General features: G+C 39.3%; 1 protein-coding gene across 2 annotated transcripts in view; it reads right to left on the bottom strand.

Annotated features, from left to right (window-relative positions):
* Nucleotides 1-22,209, bottom strand: part of PIGU (phosphatidylinositol glycan anchor biosynthesis class U) — a 94,286-nt gene that overhangs the window by 54,642 nt on the left and 17,435 nt on the right. For both annotated transcript variants that reach the window (XM_045832994.1, XM_045832995.1), the window contains 3 exons: nucleotides 21,392-21,454; nucleotides 11,577-11,686; nucleotides 9,270-9,370 (listed from right to left, as the gene is read on the bottom strand). In XM_045832994.1, coding sequence (XP_045688950.1) covers nucleotides 9,270-9,370; nucleotides 11,577-11,686; nucleotides 21,392-21,454 — 274 coding nt within the window. The remainder of the gene's footprint in view (nucleotides 1-9,269; nucleotides 9,371-11,576; nucleotides 11,687-21,391; nucleotides 21,455-22,209) is intronic.

Below are 22,209 nucleotides of genomic sequence, written 5' to 3'. Positions count from 1 at the left end.
GAACAAACCATGTTTTACTTATCCATTCCTCTCTCTATTTTGAAGAGTTTTCCAATTTTTCCAGTTATCATAAATAATCCTGCATTTAATGACTTCACATCATAAAAATCTGTTTGTATTTCTGCATTCCTTTAGGACAGAATCTTCAAAAGTGTAATTAATAAATGAAAAGTACAAACATTTGAAGACTATTGCAAAATTGCTTCCCAAGAGGACTAAACAAATTCACGACACCTTGCCTTGTGGGAGAATGCCTATTTGATAGCACCTTTGCCAGCTCTGAAAATTACCTTCTAAAATCTTTGTCAACTTGAAAGGGGGGAAAAAGCCACTTCTTTGTTATTTCAATTTGCTTTTCTTTATTAATTATCTATGGAGTTGAATATTTTACCATATTTTTCAGTCATTTGTATTCCTTCTTTTGTGAATTCTCCTGTTTTCTCCTTTAAATAGTGAATTATTCCTTTATTAATGTTAAGTATGTGGTACAAATGTGAAATGTAAAAGTACGACTTGCAAAGTTCATAAGTTAATTAACCTCCTGTATATATTGTTAGTAGGCAAAGAGTCAGAGTAGTTCAGAGGCCTAACTAAAATAGAATTCTCCAAATATTTTAACAGATTAGAAATGTTATTTGTGGTGGTCTCTACAGCTGCTGACAATGGAAAATAACAAATGCCCAACAAAAGGGAAGGCTTGGGGCCCCGTGACAAAAATACTTGAGGAACAGAGTGGAGGTAGGGAGGGGTGATAAAAGACTTGTACTTCTCATTTTATATGTCTGAATATCTTTTATCCTTTTTTAAAATTGTTTATGTAATTACAGTTGTTCCCACTTTTTCTCCCTTTCCCTGCCTCCACCCAGCGTCCCCCTTTCCCTTAAGTCAATACCCCTGTCGTTGCCCATGTCCACGGGTTATGCATGAATGTTCTTTGGTTAATCCCTCCACCATCTTTCATCCTGTCTTCCCACTCCGATCCGGCCACTGTCAGTCTGTTCTATGTATTTATGCTTCTGTTTCTAATTTGTTTGTTAATTTATTATGTTCATTAGATTCCACATATAAGTGAGATCATGTGGTATTTGTCTTTCACTGACTTGAATATCTTTTATTCTTATCAAGTACTTGAACTACTCCTAACATTTTTAAAAATCAAATTTAGATTGAAAGTAACTGACAAATATGTGACCAATGTCACACATGATTCATATGAAATAGGTGCTTAAAAGTAAAACAAAATTCTGTGTATAAAATTACAAAAATGTCTATAAAGTCATTAGACAGTGATATGGAGTGACACAATAAAAACTTTCTTGTGTGTTTTGTGGGACCAAAAACAATATGGCTCTGAAAAGATACATATAACATTTATAGATGGTCCCCCCCGCAACAAAACCTTTTCCATTGACTTAAAAGGTCATATACAAGATGGTTTTTAAATGGCATAATTTCCATTTTTGTGAGACTCCTATTAAATGCAACTTCAGAGGGCATGTCTTTAGCTTTTCTATCTTTGTGCTCGCTATTTTAAAGGTGACATTTTCAAAGTCCAGAGCTCAGTCCCTTCTGCCAGGCTACAGCATATAATCCTTATTTTAATGGGCACCAGAAACCTTAATAAATCAGACTACCTGAGTCTGGTGCTCTGAAAACAGGGACTGAGGCACTGAGTATTCAAACAGTAAAGAGTTTTCACTATTTCAGAGTTGTTTCTGACAAAAAGACCACAATCTTCTGAACAAGACAATCCAGGTTATGCAATATCCAGTCATTTTAACTAACCTAATGATAAGTTATAACTAAGTGGCCGACAGAAAGACTATCCACAACCACAACCATTCCCAAGAGAAATGATGTCTTGTGAAGACCTAAGTCACTCCCATATGCTACCCTAGAAAAGGTAAGTAAAAGCTTCCATATAAAACTTTTGATTCTTTATTTCCTGAGTATGCAAACTATTTAACAACAATGTATGAAAACAAGGACTCTCATATATTTCTTATGGGAATATAAATTGGTAAAACTCTTGAAGGCAATTTCAGTAATCCTACAGAAGGTACATACCCAATGACACAATTTCTAGGACTTTACTATACAAAAATAGCTGAGATCTGGATGTGTGGCTCAGTTGGGGGGAGAGCGTCGTCCCATATACCAAAAGGTTGCAGGTTCCGCTCTGGCTGGTGTAGCTCAGTGGATTGAGCATGGGCTGCGAACCAAAGCACCGCAGGTTCAATTCCCAGTCAGGGCACATACCTGGGTTGCAGGCCATGGCCCCCATCAACCACACATTGATGTTTCTCTCTCTCTCTGTCTTTCTCCCTCCCTTCCCTCTCTAAAAATAAGTAAATAAAATCTTAAAAAAAAAAAGTTTGCAGGTTCCATTCCTGGTCAGGGCACATTCTTGGGTTGCGGGATCAATCCCCAATGGTGGCATGTATGGGAGGCAACAGATCGATGTTTCTCTCTCTCTCTCCCCCACCCCTAGCCCCTCCCTATCTCTCTAAAATTCAACATATCCTCAGGTGAGAATTAAAAAAAAAATAAAGAAAATAAATGAACATGGATGTGAAAATTACTGTATATTAGAAATTAATGTACAGTAATTACAGTAATGTATAGTATTATTTAAATAGCTGAAAACTGGAACATGAGCTAAAAATTTAATTAGTAGAAGTTGGTTAAAGAATTTCTATCTACACATTCTTCCAAATAATGGAATAGTGTGTAGCCATTAAAAGTGACAGACTAGGTGTTTATTGACATATGTGGTAGACTGCATCATTGGCCCTGATTCTCCACCCCTCCCTATGTCCAGGCCCTTTGCCATGTAACTCGGCAGCACCCTTCCCTGTGGGCAGGATGGATGTCTCCACCCCTGGGCTCAGAGGTGTGTTATGTTTTGATCAATGGGATGTTAGCACATGTGACATAACCAGAAACTTAAAAAGTGCACGCCTGATCGGGCTTGTTCACAGTTGTGCCTCTGCCATCACTATGACAAGAACACACCTAAATTAGTCCTTTGGTCCAGGAGGATCACAGACATATGGAGAAGAGTTCAGTCTAGATTAGCCACTGACGCATAATGAGCCCTGATGAAACCAACAAGCTGCCTAGCCATGTCCAACCTAGATTAGCTGACCTGAACTGACTTATAGATGTATAAGCTAATGTTTTTGCTGTTTTAAGCCACTGAGTTTGAAGTGGTTTGTTAAATAACATTTCTGTGGTGATAGTTAATAGACACATTATTTAAAAACTCTGAAAGAAAAATGGGGGAGAGATAGAATCTGGAGATGTACACCCCAAAGCTAACAGACTTCTAGTTAAAAGTGGTAGATTGATCATGTGTATCGTCTTTCTTTCCAAAAACCTTGCCAAAATGGCAATAAAGGAATAAAACTAGTCTTAAACGACAAAGAACAGGAGGGGAGATTATAGCAATATGAAATTTCATACAATAGTAGAAACATAAAGCAGATATGAGAGGGATAAATGACTGAGAAATATGGAAGAAATTACAGCTCACAGGCCTGCAGAGAGGAATACCAGTAAAAAGTAGGCCAACTCACCCCACAGAACTTCTGAGAAATTCAGCACCTTGGAGGGGCCAGATACTACGGAAGGTGGAAGTAAGGTACAGAGAAGGAAATCAAGCTAAAACTTTGTATGCAGACCAGGCAGAACCCCAGATCTCATCTCAACTATGCACAGCCAGGTAACCACCCCTACATATTCCATCCTTCTAACTCTCTACTCCATCCCCAGAGACTACAGTACTGGAGAATATTAATTAAAGAGGCACAGGTCTAAGGTATACTTAGCACAGTAATGTGCTAAGGGAAAGTGTGGGCTGAAGAGTAATGAGATAACACAAAGTCTACACATTGCAATCAGTCACCTCCTTTGTTGTGCTCACAACCTTGGCAGTTGGTCACACGAACCCCCCACCCTATGATAACTCCAATTCTGTTACCCTCAGGCAGGAAACTGGAGAGCTCCTCTCTGGAAACACTAAATAGTTTCAGAGAGAAAAAACCTATAAATGATGACATTTAGGGATACCTCCAACAAAAAAGGCCAGCCCAATGTCCTGTCTCCCTACAGTGAGAATGGTCCATTAACAAGTCCTGTCCATGCAGAGCCTTGAATCAACATGTTAGTTCTTCATTCTTAAACATAAACAGACAACCAAGGACCACCATAAATAAGAGAAAACCTTCCCACATGAAAAACAGAGCCCAAAATAAACAGGAAAACAAAGTGGGGGGGTGGGGGATGACCAGGAAGACAAAAAGACTATGTTTGGAACTGATGAGAACTGTTGGGGGGGGGAGGGACTCAGAGAGATAAGTAAGAATATTTTGGTGATAAAAATAATAATAGGCTGCTTCAAAAAGAAAATGAAACAATTGGAGAGCAATAACAAACTTTAAAGTCTAATAGAAGACCAACAAAATCAATAGAAGAGTTGGAAGATAAAAAACAGACATAACCCAGAAAAAGATGAAGGAAGTAAAAAAGATGGAACTATCAATAGGAAATAAAATATGTAAATTAAATAAAAAAAGTCCAATACCTAACACATATTCCGAACAAGGAGACAAGAGAAAACAGAAAGAATTTAAAAAACAGTATAGAAAAACCTTCTAAAACTAAAGGATACTAGTCTCTATATTGATAGGACCTACCAAGAGCCCAGTATAATAAATGAAGGCCTATGTCAAGACATAGCATCATGAAATTTCAAAACACTAAAGATAAAACAAAGTCCCTAAGTCTTTCAGAAAAAAAAATGGGTTGCTACATATAATGGCATCAAACTGATCAATAACAACCAGGAGGCTAGGAGACAGTAAAAAATGCCTTCAAAATTCTAAAGGAAAACTTTCCAATCTAAAATGCTATAGTCTGCCTCAACTATTATTTTGGTGCTGACTTAGAACAAAGACATTTTTCAGACATAAAATAACTCAAAACATATATTTAACACACCTTTTCTTTTTTTAAATTATTTCACTGTTGTTCAATTACAGTTGTCTGCATTTATTCCCCAAATATACCTTTTCTTAGAGAACTGCTAGAGGAAATATCTCAGCAAAACAAAGAGGGGGGGGGGAATCAATAAAGAAGAGAAGAAATCCAGGAAAAAGGAGATACAATGAAGGAGAATGACAAAGGTAAGTTCCACTATGGCAGCTTTGCACCAGGCCCAGATAATGACCAGGACAGAATGGGGCAGAGTGGAAGGTGCATGAAAAAGGTCTCATGGACAAACCTAAAGGGGGTAGGATCAAGGGTAGGAGGTGAGGATGGGTGGGGCAGGGGGGAGTAGTGGGGAGGAAATGCAGACAACTGTACTTGAACAACAATAAAAAAAAATGGGGAGGCTTCTGGCCAAGATGGAGGCATAAGTAGACACATTGTGCCTCCTTGCACGACCAAAAGAAGGACAATAACAAATTTAAAAACAAAAAACAACCAGAACTGCCAGAAAATCGAACTGTATGGAAGTCCAACAACCAAGGAGTTAAAGAAGAAACATTCATTCAGACCGGTAGGAGGGGAGGAGTTGGGCAGCTGGGCGGACAGGACTTGCGGAAAAGCTGAGGTGTCAGCTGATGGACAGGGTGGTCCCACATTAGCGTGCAGATAAACTGGGAGGAACAACTGAGGAGTGAGGCAGACTGTGCAACCCAGGGTTCCAGTGTGGTGAAATAAAGCCTCGAAGCCTCTGACTGAAAAAATCTGTGAGGGTTGAGGTGGTGTGAGAAACTCCCAGACTCACAGGAGAGTTCACTAGAGAGAACCACAGGGTCCTAGAATGTGCACAAACTCACCCACATGGGAATCTGCACCAGAAGGGCCCAATTTGCTTGTGGGTAGCAGGGGAAGTGACTAAAAACTGGCAGAGAGGAGAGCAAATGACACTGTTCTCTCTCTGATCCCTCCCCCACACAGTCACAACCCGGTGAGGTGGGTTACCCTGCTCCGGTGAACACCTAAGGCTCCACTCCTTACTATGTAACAGGCATGCCGAGACAAAAAAAAAAGGCCCAGTGAAAGAACAGAAAAAAAATGGGGGAATTTTCTGGATCAAAGCTCCAGAAAAAATACAACTAAATGACAAAGAGATAGCCAACCTATCAGATGCACACTTCAAAACACTGGTAATCAGGATGCTCACATATTTGGTTGAATATGGTCGCAAGTTAGAGGAAAAAATGAAGGCTACATTAAGCAAAATAAAAGAAAATGTACAGGGAACCAAGAGTGACAGGAAGGAAACCAGGACTCAAATCAACGGTTTGGAGAAGAAGGAAGAAATAAACATTCAACCAGAAAAGAATGAAGAAACCAGAACTCAAAAAAACGAGGAGAGGCTTAGGAACCTCTGGGATAACTTTAAATGTTCCAACATCCAAACCACAGGGGTGCTAGAAGAAGAAGAAAAGTAAAAAACTGAAAACTTATTTGAAAACATAATGAAGGAGAACTTCTCCAATCTGGCAAAGGAAATAGACTTTCAGGAATTCCAGGAAGCTCAGAGTCTCCCAAACAAGTTGGACCCAGGGAAACACACGCCAAGGCACATCATAATTACATTACCCAAGATTAAAGATAAGGAGAGAATCTTAAAAGCAGCAAGAGAAAAGGAGACAGTTACCTACAAAGGAGTTCCCATTAGACTATCAACTGATTTCTCAAAAGAAATCTTGCAGGCAAGAAGGGGCTGGAAAGAAGTATTCCAAGTCATGAAAGGCAAGAACCTACATCTAAGATTACTCTATCCAGCAAAGCTTTCATTTAGAATGGAAGGGCAGACAAAGTGCTTCCCAGATAAGGTAAAGTTAAAGGAGTTCATCATCACCCAGCCCTTATTATATGAAATGTTAAAGGGACTTATCTAAGCAAAAGAAGATAAAAATATGAACAGTACAATGACAACAAACTCACAGCTATTAACAACCAAACTTTAAAAAAACAAACTAAGCAAACAAGTAGAATAGCAACAGAATCACAGATATGAAGATCACATGGAGGGTTATCCATGGGGAAATGGGGCAGGGAGAAATGGGGAAAGGGTACAGAGAATAAGTAGCATAAATGGTAGGTAGAAAACAGACAAGAGGAGGTTAAGAACAGTATAGGAAACGTAGACACCAAAGAATTTACATGTACAACCCACGGACTTGAACTAAAGGGGGGGAATGTGAGTGGGAGGGGATGTGCATGATGGAGGAGAATAAAGGGGGGAAAATGGGACAACTGTAATAGCATAATCAATAAAATACATTTAAAAAAAGAATGTTCTCCAGAAAAATAATAGAACGAATGGATTATTTGATGTTTTTAGATATTTTTAAAAAATAAGGCCCTGGTTAGAGTGTCATCCTGATATGCCAAGGTTGCAGGTTCAATTCTTTGTCAGGACACATACAAGTCAACGAATGAGTGCACAGACAAGCAGAACAATGAATCACTGTCTCTCTCTTTCTTTTTCCCTCTTCCTCTCTCCCTCAAATCAATAAATAAAAAAATACAATATAGTTAGGCACTTGACAGATCTAGCAAAGCAACTGGGGGAAAAACAGTGATTGGTACAAAAAAGACTAAACAAAAATAACAAGCAAGCAAAAAGGAAAAAGAGAAAGAATTATTGATCTCAAGGAAACTAATACAAGAGAAAAAAAGAATCTTAGTTACTATTTTGCCTAGCAGTAAATAAAACTCCAGTGTCATAAATATAGGTACCAACTACTGATTTAATCAAAAGGGTGACAAACTCCTTGAAGAAAATGAGGTAAAGGTAAAGTGGAGATACTGGTATAAAAAAGCTAAATCTTTATTTCCCATGAGAATGGAGTAATGTTGAAAATTTATATTTCATTAAATAGCAATATGAAGTCTTATTTAGAAATACAGAAGTAGCCCTGGCCAGGTAGCTCAGTTAGTTAGAGCACTGTCCTGATATGCTAAGGTTATAGATTCAATCCCCAGTCAGGGTACATATAAGAATCAACTAATGAATGCATAAATTAAGTGGAACAACAAACTTCTTTCTTTCTTCTTTCTTTCTTTCTCTTTCTTTCTTTCTTTTTTTCTTTCTAAAATTAATAAATAAAAGTTTTAAAACTATGGAAGTAAATACTAGCAAAAATTAGAAATAGATGATTTGAAGAAGTTGAACTACGGGTGAGAAGAGAGAGGTAAAAGACTGCTATCTCATTATACGCCATTAAAAATATTTTAAAAAATAATGTTAACAGTAACTTTCTGAATAGTAGAATTTCAAGATGTTTCAACTAATTTTTTTCTCTTAGCTTATCTAAATTTTCTATAATAATCTAGTATTACTTGTGTAATGTCTTGGGTTGTTTTTTTTTAATTGAATTTAATAGGGTGACATTTGTTAATAAAACCATACAGGTTTTAAGCATACAACACTGTAACACATCATCTGCATATTGCATTGTACACTCACCACACAAAGTCAAGTCTCTTTCTGCCCCATTTATCCCCGCTTTGCCCTCTCTCACCACCCCCACCTTCCTTTCTTCCTGGCAATCACCATACTGTTGTCTGTGTCTGTTTTTTTTTGTTTTTTTTTTTACTTAATCCCTTCAACCTTTTTTTACTCAGTCCCTCAACTCTGCCTGTTTTATGTATCTATGAGTCTGCTTCTATTTTGTTTGTTAGTTTCTCTCTTTTTAAAAGATTTATTTATTTTTAGAGAGAGGGGAAGGGAGGGAGAAAGAGAGGGAAAGAAATATCAATGTGTGGTTGCCTTTCACACACTCCCAACTGGGGACCTGGCCTGCAACACAGGCATGTGGCCCCAACTGGGAATCGAACTGGTGATCCTTTTGCTAACAGGCCAGCACTCAATACACAGAGCCACACCAGCCAGGGCTGTTTGTTACTTTCTTTTGTTCTTTAGATCCCACAGTGAAATCATATGGTATTTGTCTTTCTGTGACTGGCTTATCTCACTTAGCATAATACTCTCCTGGTCCATCCATGAACCAGGTCCCAGAAGGTAAGATCTCCTTCTTTTCTTATGGCTGAGTAATATTCCATAGTGTAAATGCACCACAGATTTTTTATCCACTCATACTTTAGTAATTTTTTTTAAAGTTTTTAAGTGTTGCATTGTATTTTTAAAAAATCCACAGCATAAGTGTTACAAAACACTACACAATCAGGGCTTTGTACTTTTGGCAGGCAGTGGCGGGGCGGGGGGGGGGGGGGGGAGGTCTTACCTTTTATTGTGGTCAAAATGAAGAAAGCAATGAGGGTGTTGTTGATGGCACAGGTAGACTTGGCAACACAAGATAAGATCGTGTAGGGATTTAAGAGATAGCTGGGGAAAAGCACACATATTTAGTATTAGTAATCCTGGTCAAAGGACCAGGAAGTCTTGGCCACTAGAGCTAGAAAGCAAAAAAGTTTTACTAAAAGCATACTCAAGGGAAGGCAGTTTCTTAGAAATGAGTTCTAAGTGAAAGAGAATGGAGTGAGATTGAGGCCAGTAGGTAAAAGGCACTGAACATGTACTCCCTATTCAGTGCTATGCAGTCTATTGAAAACCCTCTTATTTAATCATTACAGAGATCCTGCAAACTAGCAATAGCATTATTCCCGTTTTGTGGATGAAGAAGCTGGAACTCAGTGCTTACTTAATTAAGGTGCCCAAGATTTCCCCAACTGATAAATACATTCGAAATGAGGTCTTTTCAGTTTGAAAGCCTATATTCTTTTTACTACTTCAGACTTAAAATGAAAAAATTTTACCCATTTCTCCACAACCATATATTTTAGGAATAGTTATACCCAGAAAAATACATTTTATTCACAGTCAGGTTCCTGAACTGTGCCACAGGCTAACCACCCCATTCAAGGGCAGCTTAGATTTAGCCCTCTTGGTAGTCAAGCAGTATCCACCCAGCCGGACAACAAGGACAGAATAAGTTATCTGCTGTTCAACAAGCTAGTTGCCCTAGAACTTCACAGGATATCTTGAACTTCCACTGGGAAGGAATTAAGCTGAAACACGGAGTCTTTTCCTGAGATGAAAAGGAATGACTGAGAGAATGAATCTGAAATGTGGTGAGTGGGGAAATCTTATATACTCATACTGGATTATTATTTTTATTTCTTTCTACCTGGCTTCCACAAAAGATCAGAGGCAGCTCAAATAAGAACAGATAATAAAAATAACAGTAAAATAAAAATAGAAGTAAAGAATCAAGACCAGGGAAACATAAATGAAAGGAGAAAGTAAAGGCCAGGGAAAGAAGACCCACTGGGTCCTCTACAGCACTGTAATAATCAGCTTCAAATCGGGCTCTGTGTTTCCTGGCAGACAAAGTGAAAAGAGAGACCAGTTACATAATTCTGATTATCAGATAGGAAGAAACATAACAGTGTCTCAGGGAGATTATAATTATTATTTAAAAATAAAGACCTTAAATCCAATACCTCCCAGGGCTGTAAGATTAGCAGTTCTAAAGACAAAGGCCTAGAAATTGTTGGTGGTTTTTTTTTTCTCCCCAGCAATTACAGATAGGTTTATTACACAACCTTTAAAGAAATGCTGCTGCTATTACAAGACTATCCTCAGGAGACATATTAATCCATAAGGGATTCATAATGTTGTTAAACCTCTGGTTCTATTAAGTACTTCCCACCAATATTTCTGAAATACAGAGATGTGAACTGACACTTCAAAACTGGTGGCACAGGGGTGGGGGGACATTTCTAAGTAGAAAGTAATGTTCAAAAAGCAGCTATACAGCCATCTGTCTTGAACACTGAACAGGAGATTCACACACAAGGCAGAGGGTTGAATAACCTGTCCTCATAAGGCCCCTTCTAATTCTGAAGTTCTAAGGTCATGATTTTGCATGAGGAAACTTGTCCATCTTGTTTACTATATATTCCTAAATCATTAATATTCAATATTATTACTATTAGTTGACTATTATATCTCAAGAATATGAATGGGAATAACCTGAAAGAATTAAACCTACTGGCAGCACTGAGTACTCCTAGAGAATTCTTTTGCAGAGCCTCAGTAAGTTTCACTCTTCCCCTTTGGTTACCCATCTGGGCATATGGCATGGGTCCCTTTGGAACTCTACCTCTGTTTTCTGAACTACAAATCGAGGACTATATTATACATAAAGGATAGAAGTTACTCAGAACAACCACCATATAAAGATCAGAATTTACTCAACCTATATATCACAACTAAAGAACCCTTTCTTTCTTTTTTATAGAAACAAACAGTGGTTATAAGTAGGCTGGAGCCCAGATCAGCATTGAGTGAAAAAGCATTTGTGAAGGGCTGATTGTGCATGTCCCTGTGTGAGGCTTTGTCCCAACAGAGACAGAATGGCTCTGTCTCTTTTGTTGGCCAGAACCCCAGTTGTGCAACAGAACTACAGCAAATACTTGATGACTAAGACTGCAAACCTCCAAAAATACAACAAACAACATGAGAAAGCCTCATCAGATTTTCCTTGCACTTGTTGGCATTGAGCCGTGTTCTGTCAGAGAATACTTACAACAGGGCCACTTTCAGAGGGATGTAATGCATTTCCATAGGCGTTCGGATGAGTTCAGCCACATCTGGGGCGTATTGGTCTAGTTCAAGGAAGAGTTTCTGCTTTTTAAACTGGGGGAGGGGGGAAAGACAAAGCACATGAAACAAATTACTTCCCATTGCTTTTAGGATAAAGATGCAAGTGTTTCCATGACCCACAGGGCCCTCCCTCTCCAGGCTCATCACACACTCACTCCCCCTACTTCTCACTTTCTGGGTTCAAACACCATGAATGTGCCATGCCCCCTCTTGCTCCCAAGCCTGTACATTTGACCTGGAACAACCTCTTCTTCTAGTGAACTCCCTCTCACATAGCCTTTAGATCTCAGTAAAATAATCACTTCCTCAGGAAGGCACACTCACTCCCCTACCATGACTAGGTAAAATCTTCCCCTACACACATTTCTTACAGCACTGTTCAGTTATAACTTTTTTGTTATCCTAATAACTTTTTTATTTTTTTAAGTTAAAATAGGTTCACAGCATGTATTATTCTTTATATATTTTCTATGTAGCTTAGGTATTTAATAATGCAAAATTTCCCAAGTTAAGAAAAGAGCTTCAAGAGCCATCTCTTTTTTTTTTAAAGAATTTTTTAAAAAGATTTTATTTATTTATTTTTAGAGAGGGGAAGAGAGGGAGAGAGAGGGAGAGAAACATCAGTGTGTGGTTGCTTCTTGCATGCACCCTCCTGGGGACCTAGCCAGAAACCCAGGTGTGTGCCCTGACTAGGAATCAAACCATAACCATTTGGTTTGCAGTCCAGTGCTCAATCCACTGAGCCACACCAGCCAGTACAAGCACCATCTTTCAAAAGAAAACCAAAGGGTCACCCTAGAAAAACCCCAGGTTTCTTCCAGGATTTAAGGTAGAGGTGTAATCAGAAAAACCTGAACAAACTTTGAAACCCTCCCTTTGATCATCTCTGAAAGTCCAAGTCAAGCGGTGGGAATTATCATCAGTAAGATTTATGCTGCCATTCACAGCTGGGGTTGTTTAGTTAAAAGAACAAAATTTAAACTAAGGTGCTTTTACCAGAGAAAAGGTGGCTGGCTCAGCAAAGAGGACAGCTGCAGCAGCAGTGGCAGAAGGACAGAGGCCCCACTAACTAAGGATCCTGGAGTTCTATTGCACAAAGAAGGCCACCTGAAGGGAGTGAGGTCCACAAAGAAGGCTGCTAACAGGAAACAAGGGGGTTGTATAGGAGCAGCCAGAGAGACGGGGCGGGGGGAATGCAGACCCGTTCCCCAGGCTAGCAGCTAGCCAGCAGGACTATACAGAGATGGAGGCGGCTAAACAGGGATAAGTAGACTGAGTAAAGGGGACAATGTGCCAACAATGAAAGAAAAGTAATTCCTTGTAACCCCAATCTTCCAAAAATACTTTAAAATAGAAAAGATTTTATGATAGGAGAGTCTCCAGGAGAAGAGCGTCAGGCCAGCAGTGCCAGATTCTTTGCTACCTCAGTTTTTGTCTCCCTCAGTATCACCCACACAGCTACCATTATGTCTGGGGCTTATCGTCTCAACATATTAACTCAGCACCCCTAAGGAAAGACAAAATTTCTTTTAAAAATCCCCACTGCATCCAGTTAGAGACAGGAAAGTGGCTAAAATTCTAAGGAAAATTAGACACACACACAAAGAAAATATTAGAAATGTAAACATAAATGAAATTAAGGAATGCAATTTAAAACCTAAAGGTAAATATTTCTAGATGTAATCAGTGGCCTTGACAATGATGAGACTTAAAGCAAGAGAGGTTAAAATTGACTGAAAGGGTAATTACCTAGATCTGTTACCTTTTTGACCACTAATCAGCTTGTACACAGATGCTTGTGCTATTTCAGTAGAAAATTTTAAATTAAAAAAAAAAAATCTGCAGGTGGAGTCTTCTTCCTTTCTCTCCTTATCTATACCCCCAAGCACCTGTTTCCTGTTCCTTGCAAGATTTGATTTTGCAAGGACATAATTTCCCTTCTTCAAATAAGGAGCTTTTTTCTAATCATCAAAGCTGTGCCTATACTCTTTTGCATCCCAAAACCTATGGTGAGAGTGGGAGGGGGGTGAATACTCCATCCTCTGCTGCATTTCCAACTGTTAGCCTCAGCACGTTCCAAATTCAAGAGTCTATCCTCCAAATTCACAATGCTCTAATCACATTAAGGTTTTTATCACTCTCTACCAAACCACGTGCAGCTTTTCCACATGAATTCTGAGTTCCAAACAGGAAGCACATCTCAGCAAAGGACAACTAGACTAATGCTGCTTTTGTCCAATAAGGTAGATGTAAAATGTCACGAGAATCAACTGGTCACAATCAATCAGCATTCATGTTCACAGGCTAACAGCTGGAGATGGGGAGGGGATGGAGTCCCCCATCTCTGCATCACAGTTTTCTGGGAGGTATTCTGAGTATAGACACAGCTACATTATCAGGAGTTAAAGCCAGCAAGACTAAAATGCTTCCAGATTATATGATATGGGCCCATTTTGAAAAAGTGGGAAAGATTTGAAGGAAGACATGTTCTGATATTCCACCCAAACTAACAACAGTTTATTAACATCATCAAAACCTGCCATTTAGAATGAGTTAATTTTAAAATTGATTCCAGAGAGAAGGTAGAAAGGTAGAGGTAAACATCACTTTGTTGTTCCACTTATTTATACGTTCACTGGTTGATTGTTGTATGTGCCCTGACTGGGGATCGAACTCACATGCTTGGCTTGGCATATTGGGACGACATTCTAAGCAACTGAGCTACCGAACCAGGGGTTAGAATGAGTTAATTTCTGACACAGTGTAAGTGAAACTCTTATTCTGACAAGAAACCAAATGTTCCAATAGGCTGAATTCTGAGTGTGGAGAAACGAAACTATTCCAAATTTTAACTCCATATCAGTGACAACAGACGGTCTCAGTGTGCTAAAAAAACAAGGTATCGACAACAGCTCATTTGGTTTTTGTCTCCCTCTTTAAATAGTCTGTTACAAAGAAAAAAACACAAAAATCTCTATGTGTGTTCATACAAACTCAGAAACAACTACAAAATCAATTAAAACTATTTGTGCTCTAAATTAAAGGATGTCTCTCCTGTTGACACCAAAATCTGACTTTAAGAAACTATCTGAAACCTAGTTTCATTACTTCCCCATAAGGTTCTCCCCCGCATTAAAAACTGTTGTAATTAGAACATGTGTGGTGTTTTTATGAAAGCTGAACAGAAACAAAAGGAATATGCACGATCTTAGCAGCATCTGTAGTCAACTTTCATTAAAACACATCTCAGTTTTATATTTTGGTTGAAATCATCTGGCTGATTGTGTTTTTGTTTTAAATACTCACCCGATGATATGTTTCTTGATTTTAGAGAGAGAACAGGGGAGGGAGGGAAAGATCGATCAGTTGCTCCCATATGCACTGTGACTGGGGATCAAACCTGCAACCTCTTGGTGTATGGGACACTGCTCCAACCAACTGAACCACCTGGCCAAGGGCTGATTGTGTTCTTAAATCAGCTACCAACCCTCCCTCAGATATTCATATATATCCCATATATACCACATATAGACACGTGTACATATATATGTACAAACACACACGGGTGGATATAGACATTTTCTATTTTTTCTCTAGTCTGTTACATTAAAAAATTTCAAACTATAGAAAAGTTGAAAAAATTCAATTAAACACCTAGGTCCACCAATTGTTAACATTTTGTCACATTTCCTTTAGCTCTCTCTATACACACAAACACGTACAAATTTTTTTCTAAACCATTTGGAAGTTGTAGATAACATGACCCTTCATCCCTAAGTATTTTAGCTTGTAACCTCAAAGAACAAAGATTACGGTTTACATGGACAATTTATCTTGGAAAGGAAAACAGCCACTGCTAATTTATCTCTGAATTCCTCTGCTTATGAATTTCATGCCTAGTTATGTCATCTCTGGCCTTCCAAGGAATCTTGTTAAAGCTTTTCACCTCAGCCCTAAATTTTCTTCTCTTTTCCACCTTTTTGAAGTATAATTGATATATAACATTGTGTAAGTTTAAGGCATACAACACAATGATTGATATGTATATATACATATATGTGGTGAGCAAAAGTAGGTTTACAGTTGTGAGTACATGAAAGAGTTTATTCGTTTTTAAAATATATATTATCAATTATGCTATTACAGTTGTCCCAATTTTCCCCCTTAACCCCTCTCCACCCAGTACCCTCCATTCCCTCAGGCAATCCCCTCTCTTAGTTCATATCCATGGGTCATGCATAAAAGTTCTTTAGCTACTCTATCTCCTACACTGTTCTGAACATCCCCCTGTCTATTCTGTACCTACCAATTTGTACTACTTAATCCCTGTACCTTTTCCCCCATTCTTCCCTTTCCCCATCCCTACTGTTAATCCTCCAGATGATCTCCGTATCTATGATTCTGTTCCTGTTCTGCTTGTTTGCTTAGTTTGCTTTTTGGATTCAGTCATTGATAGTTGTAAATTTATTGCCACTTTAATGTTCGTAGTTTTTATCTTCTTTTTCTTAAATAAATCCCTTTACCATTTTATATAATAATGGCTTGGTGGTGATGAACCCTTTAGCTTTAGCTTTACTGGAAAGCACTTTATCTGCCCCTCATTTCTAAATGATAGCTTTGCAGGATAGAGTAAACTAGGTTGTAGGTCCCTGCTTTTCATCACTTTGAATACTTCTTGCCAGTCCTTTCTAGCCTGCAAAGTTTCTTTTGGAAAATCAGATGACAGTCTCATGGGAACTCCCCTATAGGTAACTATCTGCTCTTCTCTTGCTGTTTGTAAGACTCTCTCTTTATCTTTAACCTCTGGCATTTTAATTATGATGTGTCTTAGTGTGGTCCTCTCTAGTCCATCTTGTTTAAGACTCTCTGTGCTTCCTGGACTTGTATGTCTATTTCCTTCATCAAATTAGGGAAATTTTCTTTTATTATTTTTTCAAACAAGTTTTCAATTTCTTGTTCTTCCTCTTCCCTTCCAGCACCCCTACGATTTGAATGTTGGCACATTTGAAGATGTCCCAGAGGCTGCTTAGCCTATCCTTGTTTTTTAGGATTCTTTTTTATTTCTTGCTTTTCTAACTGAATGTTTTCTTCTTCTTTATGTTCCAAATCATTGATTTGATTCTCAGCTTCATCTACTCTGCTGTTGGCTCCCTGTAAATTTTTCTTAATTTCACTTAGTGTAACCTTCATTTCTGCCTGGGTCTTTTTCATGCTGTTGAAGTACCCAATGAGTTCCTTGAGCATCCTGATAATCAGTGTTTTGAACTCTGCATCTGTTAGATTGCTTATCTTCATTCTGTTTAGTTCTTTTTCTGGAGTTTTGTTCTGTGCTTTTATTTAGGCCGTATTTCCTTGTCTCCTCATTTTGGCAGCTTTCCTGTGTTTGTTTCTATGTATTAGGTAGAGCCGCCCTGACTCCCTGTCTTAGTAGTGTGGCCTGTTGTAGAAAAGTGTACTGGTAAGTTGCATGGGGCAGAGCCTTAGTTAATCGCCTGGGTGGGACAACCCACGAGAACCAGGTTGATGGAGTCTCCAATATGGTCTCGCTGCTCTGTGGTTGTGTGTAGGCAAGGGCTCAGAAAGGGGACAACGCTGCTGACTGGCCTCTGGAGTTTTATCTGGGAGGAAACTGTCCCCAGCACTTGCTCTAATGCCAGACACTTCAATTTCTCCCCATATGCCACTAATGTCCTTGTAGCTGTTGCCCCATACTAGAGTCCAGAGGGGGTGAGTCTGCATAATCCTAAGTCCACTGAAGGCCCTTTAAGAGGAGACTCCTGAGAATCCTGCAGTTTCTTCTACTGCCCCAAAGTCCACTGTTTTTTTACAGTCAGAAGTTATGGGGACTTATCTTCCTGGCACTGATACCCCAGGCTGGGTAGTCTGGTGTGGGGCCATCGCTCCCAAGTATCCCTCCCCATTTTTATCCACCATATGTGGGTGTGGGACCCTCCGTACTGCGTCTCAGCGTCTCCACGCCTCTCTGTGCATCTCTGCCCCTCCTACCTGTCTGGTTAAATGTAACTTATTTAATTCCTTGGTTGTGGGACTTCCATACATCTTGATTTTCTGACGATTCTAGATAACAGTTGTTTTGTAGTCTAGTTGTAATTTTTGCTGTGGTTATACAAGGAGTTGAACCATGTTTACCTATGCTGCCATTGGACTGGAAGTCTCAGTTTATTTTTATATTATTATTAAGTATTCTATTATTTTCCATATGAACTATAAACCTACTTTTTCCCACTCCTGTATATTGAAAAGTGATTACCACAATAAGATTAGTTAACACATCCACCACCTCATGTAATTAACATTCTTTTTTGTGTGTGGTGAGAGCATTTAAGATCTAGTCTTTTAGCAACTTTCAAATATATGATACAGTATCATTAACTAATATCTCTATGCTATATGTATATTAGATTCCCTAGAAGTTACCCATTTTATAACTAGAAGTTCATACCCTTTGACCAATAGTCCCCTTTTCCCTACCCCCAGCCAACTACCAATCTACTCTGTTTCTACAGGTTTGACTTTTTTAGATCCCACATATAAGTGAAATAATACAGTATTTGTCTTTCTCTGTTTGACTTATTTCACTTGGCATCCACATTGTCACAAATGCTCCAAGATGTATACTCCCTGCTCTTAGTGATACTAAGTCCCTAACTTGTTGTTCTTAATCCTTTAGAGGAGGAATTAAGGACTCTTTGAGCACTGATAAGAACTAAGGACTCTCTGAATGAAAAAAAAAGAAAAGACGGACTTCTGGCCAAGATGGAGGCATAGGTGGACGTACCATACCTCCACGCACAACCAAGATTGGAACAACAACAATTTAGAGGCAGAATAACATCCAGAAGTGAAAGAAAATTTATCTGAATGGAAGTTGGACAGCCAAGAAGTTGAAGTAAACCTGCTCATCCAGACCAGTAGGAGGGGCGGAGACTAGCAGCCGGGGCGCAGGGCGCGGTGTGGAGAGCAGGGAGAGTTGGGCGCATAAGCCAACCAGAGGAGCATAAGGCATCTGGGGCGTGCAATATCGCAGCGGGTGGACCCTGAGTACGCAAGCAGCAGCTGGCAGACCCAGTGAGGCAGCGATTGTGGAGCAGGGCAGAACTCGCAACCCAGGATCCCAGGGAAGGGACAAAGGTCCCACAGAGAACAGAGCTACCGCTATTGTTCCCTCTCGACCCCGCCCTCACATGCAACGTCACAATCTAGCGACTGGGGTGCCCGCAGCCCTGGTGAACACCTAAGGCTCTGCCCCTCACCGTAACAGGAGCGACCAGACCAAAAAAAAAAAAAAAAAGAGAGAGAGAGAGATGGCTCAAACAGAAGAACAAATCAATGGCCCCCAGAACTCATCCTTTTGAGCAACCAAGAGATAGCTAACCTATCAGATGCACAGTTCAAAACACTGGTGATCAGGAAGCTCACAGAATTGGTTGATTTTGGTCGCAAATTAGATGAACATATGCAGGTTACCGTAAAAGAAATGAAGGAAAATGCACAGGGAACCAATAGTGATGGGAAGGAAACTGGGACTCAAAACAATAGAGTGGACCAGAAGGAAGAAAGAAAGAACCAAACAGGAAAGAATGGAGAAATAATTCAAACAAACCCCGAGGAGAAGCTCAGGAACCTCCAGGACATCTTTAAACATTCCAACATCCGAATTATAGGGGTACCAGGAGGGGAAGAGGTAGAGCAACAGATTGAAAACGTATTTGAACAAATAATAAAGGAGAACTTCCCCATTCTGGCAAAGGAAATAGACTTTCAGGAAGTTCAGAAAGCTCAGAGAGTCCCAAAGAAGTTGGACCCAAGAAGAAACACACCAAGGCACATCATAATTACATTAGCCAAGGTAAAAATGAAGGAGAGAATCCTAGAAGCAGCAAGAGATAAGGACACAGAAACCTACAAAGGGGTTCCCATCAGACTGTCAGCTGATTTCTCAAAAGAGACCTTACAGGCAAGAAGGGGCTGGAAAGAAGTATTCCAAGTCATGAAAGACAAGGACCTATATCCCAGATTACTTTATCCAGCAAAGCTTTCATTTAGAATGGAAAGGCAGATAAAGTGCTTCTCAGATAAGGTCAAGTTAAAGGAGTTCATCATCACCAAGCCCTTATTTTATGAAATGTTAAAGGGACTTATCTAAGAAAACAAGATTAAAAAAACGTATAGTAAAAGGGTAGCAAACTCAGAATGATTAACAACCACACCTAAAGCAAAACCAGAAGAAGCTAAGCAAACAACTAGAACAGGAACAGAACCACAGAAATGGAGATCACATGGAGGGTTAGCAACAGGGGAGTGGGAGGAGGAGAGAGGGGGAAAAGGTAGAGAGAATAAGTAGCATAGATTGTAGGTTGAAAATAGACAGGGGAAGGGTAAGAATAGTATGAGAAATGTAGAAGCTAAAGAACTTACGACACATGGACATGAACTAAAGTGGGGGGAGTGGGTGGGAGAGGGTGTACAGGGTGGAGGGAAGTGAAGGGGGGAAATGGGACAACTGTAATAGCATAATCAATAAAATATATTTAAAAAACAGAAAAAAAAAGACATGCACACACACATATAATTTTTCATATCATTTCAAGGGTTTTATAGACCTAATAATGGACCCCAAATAAAGAAACCTCTCAAATCTAGATATTTTCACAGTCTCTTTTTGATATCTAAAATTCTAGAATTCACCAGCTTTATGTGTTACTGATGACCAATGCCACAGAAAGGCAGACTGCTATTTCTGGTTCTATTACTTGGTAACAGATGTGAAAATGAATCACAAACAGACATCACCAATGGGATGCAGCCTTCTCTCACCCCAGTCCAAATCTTCTCAGTGGCTTCCAGCCAATCAAGGAGGACTGCAGCCAATTTTTGAATAACTACACAGATAGTACGTACACATGGTTAATCTGTTAACTCTCTCAGAGCCAAGAAAAATAAAAATGGTCCCACTATACAATTCCCCTTGGCTATTACATATAGTTTAAAACTACAGTTTACATCAACACTTTCAACAGGTGTTTAATATGTGTCAAGTTTTCCAATTAAGATTGCTCTCTGCAAGGAAACAGAAACTACATTGGAAATCCAATTTTACCTTGGATACACATAACAATGAGTTAAAAGCTATATTAATTTTCCTCCATAAAAATAAAAAGCTGGTGAAAGAAATGGAAGATTTTTAAGGGTCCTCATTAATATAATCGTAGTTCAATTCCATTTGCTGAAAAAAGTCTGAATTAGCACAGGTGAGTGAATATTAATCTACAAAGATTAAGAACACCTTTATCTATTAGTAAAGCTGTCTTATTTGTTTGGGTTTGGCCATTCCGGGGCTGGCTGAATAAGCCAGAAGCTTTGATCCCACTTCTTAGCATTTTAAAACAGTTGGGTCCAGCCCTACCTAGTGTGGCTCAGTGGATTGAGCGCAGGACTGTGAACCAAAGAGTCACCGGTTCAATTCCCAGTCAGGCACATGCCTGGGTTGTGGACCAAGTCCCCAGTGTGGGGCGAGCGAGAGGCAACCACACATTGCTGTTTCTCTCCTTCTCTTCCTCCCTGCCTTCCTCTCTCTCTCAAAATAAATAAATAAAATCTTAAAAAAAAACAAAACCAGTTGGATCCTCAAATACATGTGTGATCTTGGTTCTTTATAATAAGAGACCAACGTGCTACCAAATTCACCAGTTTTTTCCCCACTCACTGACTACTTACCACAACTTTATTGAAGTCTTGGATTGCAAAATACAGGGCAATGGCAGTGAGTGCATCAGTTATCTGTCAAGAGAAAGGGAAAAAACAGGAAATGAACCCAATTAGTGTTGGAGTAATGGAATGCTGCCAGGGCCTAAAGGTTCTGGATGATGATAGACTATCACTACTGACCTCTCACAGTCAGACAGACCTCAGCCCTCACTTTGAGTCCCAAAGACAAAGCCTCTTCAGGGAAGTAAGACTGGAAAATCTGCTCTGTAACTGCAAGTTACTAAGTTTTCTGTAAAGTAGGAAAAATACCCACTGCTTTATAGGCCTAATGTATGTCAAGTGCCAGCACACAGTAAGTACTCAATAAATGGTAGCCATTATAATAATTAAAGAAGAACCCAGAGGACCTTCTACTTTACCCAGATTTTTGACCCTAGATTAGGCAAATGTTTCAAATTACTATGCTCTCAAAACAGCCCTGTTGTCTCAGATTCCTGTCCCTGAAAGTCTCATTAGGCCTCTGTTACTGTCACAGAATCTCGTGGCAGAATGATTAGGAAATTGAGGATGCCCTTAACACTGACATCACAATTAAAGCCAATCATAAAATCTTGGTGCTAGAGAAATCAAGGCTACATTGTTCACATATCAAATTTTAAAAGTATAAGACATTAGAACTGGTCAGATGTCATAAACTCCTCTTCATACTTCCATTATACAGCTGACCCTTGAACAGTCTGGGTTTGAACTATGCAGGTCAACTTATACACAGATATTTTTCAGTAAATGCCTGTGCTGTTAGCCATCCAGGGTTGGGAGTGCAAGCA

The sequence above is a fragment of the Phyllostomus hastatus genome, unplaced genomic scaffold, assembly GCF_019186645.2.
Source record: "Phyllostomus hastatus isolate PE091 unplaced genomic scaffold, TTU_PhHast_1.1 phas_contig_17, whole genome shotgun sequence".
NCBI lineage: Eukaryota > Metazoa > Chordata > Mammalia > Chiroptera > Phyllostomidae > Phyllostomus > Phyllostomus hastatus.
The sequence above is the reverse complement of the archived record's forward strand: the minus strand, read 5'-3'. Positions and strand labels throughout refer to the sequence as shown.